The 8,441-nt window shown below is 46.1% G+C and overlaps 1 protein-coding gene across 1 annotated transcript in view; it reads left to right on the plus strand.

The window, feature by feature from the left end:
- The window catches only part of USP4 (ubiquitin specific peptidase 4 (proto-oncogene)), a gene marked incomplete at its 5' end in the record, with an annotated part of 37,602 nt that extends 31,721 nt beyond the window's left edge, over nt 1-5,881 (plus strand). Inside the window, 9 exons of the mRNA XM_010193134.1 lie at nt 712-903; nt 1,446-1,525; nt 1,751-1,966; nt 2,042-2,112; nt 2,765-2,880; nt 3,768-3,917; nt 4,605-4,708; nt 5,334-5,422; nt 5,543-5,881. Of these exons, the coding sequence (XP_010191436.1) occupies nt 712-903; nt 1,446-1,525; nt 1,751-1,966; nt 2,042-2,112; nt 2,765-2,880; nt 3,768-3,917; nt 4,605-4,708; nt 5,334-5,422; nt 5,543-5,644 (1,120 nt within the window). The remainder of the gene's footprint in view (nt 1-711; nt 904-1,445; nt 1,526-1,750; nt 1,967-2,041; nt 2,113-2,764; nt 2,881-3,767; nt 3,918-4,604; nt 4,709-5,333; nt 5,423-5,542) is intronic.
- Nucleotides 5,882-8,441: the final 2,560 nt, after the last annotated feature.

Below are 8,441 nucleotides of genomic sequence, written 5' to 3' on the forward strand. Positions count from 1 at the left end.
TCTTTTCTAATGACCAGTCCTGCAATCCGTATCGTGAGCAATCGATGTGTTGGTGTTGGACCACGTGGTTTCTTTTGACTGACACCTGTGGATATCTCAAGTGCTGTTTCACCCAGTAGCACGAGCTGTATCTCAGTCCTCTCCTTTTCCAGAGCTGTTTTCTTCCAGAATGCTTTTCTTGTGTGTTTACTGTCTGTGGATTTCTCTGTGAAGCAGATGTTTCCAGACTTGGTTTTCTGAAACATTTGCTGCTCAGTGATGTAAGCTTGGGCATTAACTGTATGTGAGGCTGGGAGAGTGCACGGTCCGAGATATTCAGAGGGTTTCTGTCTCCAGAGGGAACAAGCACCGTCTGAGGGATTTCAGAGTGCATTTAGTATTTTTCACTGATGCAGTGATCTGGTTGAAGCAACATGTAGCTGTCAGGGTAATGTTTGGAGATGTGAGCGGCAGTAGAGGTGTAAATTAGGAACACAGGCAGAGGGAAGGTGGCAGTTGAGTCAGTGGTAGGTACGTACCCTGTGCCATTGTGTGTGTGAGGAGCGTTCAGGAAGCTGCTCCTGTCTGTAGCATGAAGACAGACTACAACCCTTTTTGTCCTTCTCAGGAGGACCCTGTGGAGAGACTTGTTGGGCTGAGTTCATGTTGGTTCTACCTGCTGTGATGCTTGGCAGTGGAAATAACCAATGGAAATACCTGTCTTTCAAACAGATACGAAGTTTGCAAGCCAAGTGAGGATGGCTCGGAGTGCGTTACTCTCTCTGTTTACTTTCGGGAAAAGACAGCGAGGCAATCCAGCACTACTTCAGGGGCTGTACTCTTTGGTCAGCCACTGTTGATATGTGTGCCGAAACACAAGCTCACTGTGGATCACTTGTACAGTGTGGTTTTGGAGCAGATCAGGTAGGTCATGTCTGAACCTTTGAATCCTATGCAAAGTTCTTGTGGTCACTTATGCAATTACACTATAATAAGATTACTTGTTAATGGGAAGAATTTTCCTTGATTTGTGTGTGATGTATAAACCATTATTGTCTGGAGGCCCCAGGGACGTTTCAAGGCCCTGTTTTCTTGGGGCTCTGTAAAAGCAGACTGTAAGATAATGCCGGTGGCAGTCACAAGGGAAGCTGTCTGCTTGGTGTTGCAAAATGGGTCAGGAGCAGAACTCAGGCCACGTTTTCAGGGCTCTCAAGTGGGGTCACCACAACTTATTTTTGCCTTTTCCATCTACTACCAGTAAAACTTGGTACAAATGCTTAGAACAGAGACTTACTGAATTGTTTGACTCAGAGTGAGAGCTCTTGGCCTGTAAATGGTGCTGTACAGGATGGGTTCTGCTTTACTGAGGGGGATTGGACAGCAAGAACTGATGATGGAGAGCTGTGCTGTTTTTCTGATGTACAGCTTTGGTATGACTGTGTGATAAACTCATTCCCTCTGTTTAGCCGCTACGTGAAACTCCCCTTGGTGGAAGAATATTCTACACCCTGCCCAGACAAAGGAACCTGCAATGGCATGGTTGAAGGTAAAAGCCTTTCAAAATCGGCTGGAAGCTTTTCAGCACATAAAGCTTTTTTGTAGCCTTTGGCTTGTGCTGTGTGTGTTTGGCTTAAGCTCTCTTTCAGTGTCTCTTTTGTTACTTTCTGAGTGATTGGTGTGTGTCATTGACAGCTGTTTGCATGAGCCTGTTATGTGAGGTGTCAGTCTAAACTTCCACTGAATCTCTTTAATGTTTGTGCTTGTTTGCCAGGTGACATTGAAGAGATGGAGCACCAGGATGGCGGAGAGGAAGGCAAGGAAAAGATGGCAGAAGCTGATCCCTGCCACTCTGAGGGCTGTATGCAGGTCGAGTCAGCAAGAGACCTGCAGCCTTGCAAGAGGCAGCATTTCACTTTCAGCCTTGTCAATTCCTCTGGGACCTCTGAGATAAACTCCATTGTAGAAGGAAAAGTCTTAAAACTGAATGGTAATTATTGTCTTGCTATCTTTTTTTCTTCCTTCTACTTATACCTTTGCAATAAATATTTCTTCTTTCTTGTAGCTTTTTCTGCACTTGCTATTGACTGGGATTCCGATACGCGGAGGCTACTTTTTGATGAACAGGAGGCACAGGTTGTAGTGTGCTCTATTAATAAATAATCTATATGTAAAATTGCATGGTACATAGAAGAGTACAGTAAACGGTGAAGTGTAGGTGTAGCTCCCTTCGTAAAAATTGGAGTTACCAGCATGAGATATGTTTACTTAAAATCTTTTAGTGATAAGGTCTCTAACTGCTAATCAGTTTCCAGTGTGTTCTGAAAAGCAGAGGGTTTAATTACAATGCTAAGTAGTCTAGTTCATAGTCCACTCAACAAACAAACCAAATACAAATCCAAAACAAAACCAAAACCAACACAAAACAAAAAACCCAAAACAATCCCCCCAAACTCAAAAGAACCCGAAACCAAATTCATGGAGCCTAGTAGAAAGCTCAATGTTCCTTCTATGAGAGTTCTGCTGTTTCCTGTTGTGTAACAATAACCTGTTGTAACTCTTCTGCAAAAAACCCAGATCCCACCAACTTGAAGTAAGTACTTGTTATATTTTCTCCTAGAGACTGTCTGTAACAAGAAAGGAGTGGTGGGAAGCTTGAGATAACTGTGGGTGGGGAAGGGGAGGCAGAAATAGGCAGCATGGTGAAAGCGGTGATCGTGTTCCTTTTCATGAAGTCAAGCGTTAACGTTTACGTGGAGCTGAATAAAGCAGGTATCTCTTTCACTAGGCATTTGAAAAACATGGAAGTATGTTACAACCACAGAAAAAAAAGGCTGTTGTAGCCCTCAGAGACTGCATAGAGCTCTTCACTACTATGGAAACGCTTGGTGAACATGACCCGTGGTAAGAGCCTCTTTCTGCCTGCCATGTTTATCATAAAATGCCGTAACTCTTTGAGATCATGTTGTTTATCATAGGATTCTGCTAAAAGGTCAGGTACAGGAAATTGTCTTCATCTGTGAGAAGTCTGTCAGTTGTTAAGTCACTGACTCAATAGGCTGCAGATGTGGGCTAGTAAAAAATACCTATTTCCTGCCTTTATTTAAAAAAACCCAACATGGCACTGGGCATGTGATGTGGCTGGTTTTAGTTCCCCAGCATACATCTGTCTGCCAGACAGTGTCCGAGGGAGCAGTTATGATAATAAAGAGTGGAAGCATGTGGCTATCTTAGGGTATAATTCTGTATTGTTTCTAGTTTGAACCAGTCCCAAACTGCTCCTAACTCTACCAAACATCTGTAGTCCAGAGGGGCTTGGTACAGCAGGTCCCAAGTGACCAAAACTTGATTACTGTGTGTGCAGATCTTTAGAGGTTGTTTGCTAGCTCTGTAAGGAACTAACTTACTGTGTAGTAGGTGTTTGTTCCTTATTAATTCCCAGTTACATGCTGTAGATGTGATTTCAACTGTCACCTGTTTGAGCTGCGTTAGGAGATGTTTAAAGGTCCCATTACTTCTTTATTCTTTTTTTTTTCATTTACAAAAGAAAAATTAATCTTTGTACAACGTTCAGTTAATACACTTGCCATAGGCCGTTTAACCTATAAAGTAAAAGCAAGTTGCAGTTTGGAAACCCCTGAGGAAGTTGTTCACCTGCATATTGCACAAGCCAAAATGCCTTCTGTAAGTCCGGGCCTGTACTGTGCTATTGAGGCATCTTTTAATGGAAGGCCAGAACCTTTTCTTTTTAACGTAGTCATTCATCTCCTTGTTTGTTCCTCCTTCCTCAGGTACTGCCCTAACTGTAAGAAACATCAGCAGGCCACAAAGAAGTTTGACTTGTGGTCTTTGCCCAGGATTTTGGTAGTGCATTTAAAACGCTTCTCATACAGCAGATACTGGAGGGATAAACTTGACACTGTCGTGGAATTCCCTATCAGGTAGGATTCTTCCTTCAAGCTAAGAAGAGCTTGAAGAAGCCGGTCATGAGAAATCTAAAGTTACTGTTGGGTGGGCTTGTTATTAAAGCTGTAACCGGAAGAGCTCTGTCTCCCAGGTTTGAACTGCAAGGCAAGCAGGCGTAGGCTGAGTTGGTTTTTTGGTGGTTTTTTGTCTGTTTGTTAATCTTAACTTTAATCAGCTCTACACATCTCAAAGAGTGCTACTTACTAGCAGGTACTATTTTTTCCTCAAATTGGGTTAAAACCATGTGATTCTGTTGAACCAAGTGAACTTCTACAGAGAATTTAGCGAATTTGTTGGGCAGAGCTGCCCTTGTAGCACTGAGGATTGCACAAGGTGAAAGCCTGTCTTGTTCTCCTTGTCAGCATCCTACTGCAGGATGAAGCGTACTTCTTAGTACTCCTACCTCACTTTTCGTGCCTTTTCATGCTGTCTTTTATTCAGCACCTCCCTCTAACTCTTTTGGCAGCAGTCGATGAGTTTGCCTGGACCTGCCCTGTGTGGGAGGGGTAACACATCTGGTCTAATACCATCTGGCCATTGAGCAGCAGAGTGCTGCTCTTCTCTGCCAGTGCTGCCTGCCTGCTGAGCTTCTCTGGTGTCATGCATCACTTTCTAAAAAGTGCTGCTTACTGATGTACTGTTACTTTTGGATTCCCTTCTAGGGGTTTAAACATGTCCGAGTTTGTCAGCGACCCCAGAGCAGGCTCATATGTGTATGACCTCATTGCAGTTTCCAATCACTATGGAGCCATGGGAGTAGGCCACTGTGAGTAACTGCTTCTCTGTCCTTTGCGTGCAAGATAGGCAGAGGGGCTATGGGAGGGCTATGTGTTGGAGACCTGCAGCAGCCCTCACCAAGGGTGTCTAGTCCAAGACTTGTGTTCTGTACGCAGGTGAATATCATAGTGGAAGGTACTGTCCTTCCTGCTGGCATTTGCAGGGCAGCTGGCCAGTTTGTGTAGTTTGCAGCTGCCTGAGGTCTGACTCTGATGCCTGTGGGGCTTTGGTTAGGAGTCATTAGAGCATGTGATGGTGTTCCCCAACGTAAGTGGAATCAAGATTTCCCATGCAGTGGCTTAAACTGTGTGTTTGGGAAAGCTCTAGCTCGAGGTGGGTAAACAAAACACTGCAGTGTATTTCCTAAGTTTCTTTGCCCTGTATCTCAGCAGTCAGCAGTAATCTGGTATGTGGGACATGGTTCTAGACTACCTGGACTGGCCAGTGTGTTCCAGATGTGTATGTTGAACTAGATTTGGGGTAGTTAATGTCAAAGTTAGCTCCTGGCCTCCCATGTACACTCAGTTTGACTCTGGAGCATTGCTGGTGCGGCGCAGCTGGCATGACATTACGTGCTGGTCTTTCCCCAAGTACTGAGTTTCTTCTCCTGACAGACACTGCCTACGCAAAGAACAAAGTGAATGACAAGTGGTACTACTTTGATGACAGCAGTGTATCGGTGGCTTCGGAAGACCAAATAGTGGTGAGTATTTGGCCTGAGACTAATCTGAGTTTGTGCTGTTTGTGGTTTCCTGCTTTGGGCCTTTTATTTCCAGCCAAGCTGTGTGGATTGTTTCAGGTCATTTTCTTCTTTGTTTGGTAGACAAAAGCTGCGTATGTGCTGTTTTATCAGCGCCGAAACAGTGAGGAACATACTGCCCCATCTCCTCCCCAAGAAGAGTGTGACGGCATGGATACCAACTAAACATCACCTCCAGCACTTGGCCACCATGTTAGCAGTTGCTTTTTTAAAGCCATGCTTGAGGCGTCTGAGAATTTTTCTTCCTTCTGTAGGAGTCGAGCAGAAAATCTAGCGCTGAAAGATTCAGTGCTGGGGATTGCAGAATAGCACTGGAGAGCCAGGAATGGGTGCTGACACTTGGGTATTTTAAGCCAAAAATAATATATATTGGAGCTTCAATAAAGTTCTTTTTAAAATCTGGCTGAGCTGTGTGGCTAGAGGCTCGGGCTGTGGGACTTGGTCTGAGGGTTGTAGCTGGGCTTGGGAGAGTTCGGCCTCAGCTGAGGCCAGGTCACAGCTGAGCCTTGTGGGGCCCTTGGAGGAGTGTCCTGGGTATGGTTCTGTGAATCGGCATGGGGGCTTCCTGCCAACCCTCTGGCGTTGCTGTTGGGCCCTGCCTGTGTCAGGTAAGCTTGCTGCACCTCTTCTGGAAGTTCAGTTCAGTACACCTGGCCTGTCTGCTGCAGTCTCTGCCATCGTACTTTGCTCACCTTGCTATGCTGTGAAAGTTTCTCTTGTGTCCTTTGATCGATGCAGTTGAGACTTTGACTCAGCCTTTCGTGTGAACACTGACTCCTGTAATGTAGGAAACTTCACTCGAAGTAAATCGTACCTGCCTCTGTGGTGCGCTCTGCACATCGATGGCAGCATACGGCTGTTCTGGCTCTGGCTCCCGTTCTTCTCAGAGAAGACATCATCTGTAAGGTTGGCGATTTCTTGTTCTCTCCATCCATCTCCTACACCCCTCACGTCCAGGCTGCTCTGTAAACACTTTTCTGCCTCCGCTCTGCCTCCTATAGGTTGTGCAGTGACAGCATTTTTATCTTCGTTCATTTATGTGGCTTCTTTTCCGCAGCAGAGCTCAGCGCTGTGTTCCCAGAGCAATGCAATGGATTGTGAGAGTTTTCAGCCTTTTGCCTTGTGACTTTTGTTTAGACTGCTTCTTCAGCCTTTCTCCTCCTCTCTCGAGTGCTGCCCTTTAGATCCCCCACCCCATCATCTTCTGTGAGGCTGTGGGTGTGATGGTCCTGTCCGAGGTCTCTTTGCCTTAGCAGTTGAATAGTTCTGCTCCCATCTTTTCAGCACTACTGGCAGATCCTCTTCCCTCTGTCCTCCTTTACTGACTGTGTTACTTGTAGGGCTCATGTCCAGCTCTCTTCTTGAATGAGGACTCCTTTGAGCACTAGATCTGACCTGTCCTCAGTGCAGAAATGGTCTTCCGTGGGGAAGAAGAAGACAAATCTAGAGCCTTAGTCTGCATTTTCTAATGGAAATGCCTGGCTCAAGGTGGTGAACCAAACAGGAGGGTTTTTCCTTCTTGGAGCCAAGTGTGTTGGCAGAACAAAAGGCTAAGACAGGCTACCATCCTGCTTTTTTCCTTTCCCCCTAAAATGTGTGCTTGTAGCCACTCGGTCCTGTCTGTGCAGAGTCCCTGTGGCTTCATTGCTGACCATAGCCTGTAACAGCAGTTACCCGTTTAAGTCCAAATAGGCCAGCTCGGCTCCCTTGCTGTAGCTCTCAACAACAAACCCCATAGGAAGCTGTTAATGTGCTTGTCCCTGCGCCTCCGCTGTGCTGCAGCCAAACAAAAGCCCGTGGTTTTGTCCTGCTCCTCGCAATAGGAAGGGCGGGCAGCACCGTGTGGCCCTGGAGCAAGGCAATGGGAGGAGGGGGGCTGCCTCTAGCTGGCACGCTGGTGTTGTGATCCCCATCTGGGGAATTTTGCTTTTAAAGCACTGAAATATGAGCTTTGAGATCAGAATTGCTTAATTGCTTCTGCTGTTCTGGTTTGGGGGTTGTTTGGGATTTTTACAACTCTTAATACTTTATTTCTGGGTTGTTTGGGGGTTTTTTTGGTTTTTTTTTGTTTTTCTCATTGCTGAGGGGAGCACCCAAAAAGCAATTTTTAGCTGTAGCACTGCACTGAATTACTCTGATCAGCATTATTTTGTTTGTTTTATCCTGGAAGAAAATCATGTGGGCATTCTTAAGTGGGGAAGAGAGGAAAGAAAGGGGAGTAAAAGGCCTTTTTAAAAGGAAAATCAATCTGAAATAGCCTTTGTTCTCCTCCTTACTTCCCCACCTGTGCTGATACTGAGAAACGCTTCAGTGAGGCTGAATCTGACGCTCGGATGCTGAACAGACTCTGCTGTACTGCAGGAAAAAGTGGTCCAGCTCTGACTTTCTCTGCCTCTGAGCTGCTGGGCTTTGGCTGCTGTGTGTACGCAGTAATACTAGACCTGGTTTTTAGACCTAGCACTTTGTAAGTGGCTCGCTCTGTTGTACAAAGAGGAGAATTAAAGAGTGGTTTGCACTGAAACTGGGTTTTGTTGTATTTTCAGCTTTTGTTATGTGACCTGAGACTGCTGGTTGTGGGGATGCCTCGTGCTCCAGGAGCTCTTGCAGCTGGGGAGGGCGAGTCCTGTGGAGCCAACCCTTCCTCTGCCAGTGGGGATGTGGGAGAAGAGCAGCCCTTGACTGCACCACCCTGTACATCTGAGAGTTCGTGCTTGTTCCAGGGTTGCCTTTCTTGCCTGTGGTGCAGGGTTGCTGATATCTGGTGCTGTAGCAAAGCCCATCCTTGTTTTTCTGGAGGACTGGGCAGCCTCAGCTATAGCTTCCTCATCATTCTTCTTCCTCTGTGAATCTCAGGGCAGGAAGAGTAATCCTGGCCTGCCTCCTGTGCTTTTTCTGCAGGGGTATCAGTGCTGCTTGTGGCTGGGGCCCCGGAATGGGTGGTCCGCCGTCGCCGCCCTTTCCT

Source organism: Mesitornis unicolor, unplaced genomic scaffold (genome assembly GCF_000695765.1).
Source record: "Mesitornis unicolor isolate BGI_N332 unplaced genomic scaffold, ASM69576v1 scaffold46189, whole genome shotgun sequence".
NCBI lineage: Eukaryota > Metazoa > Chordata > Aves > Mesitornithiformes > Mesitornithidae > Mesitornis > Mesitornis unicolor.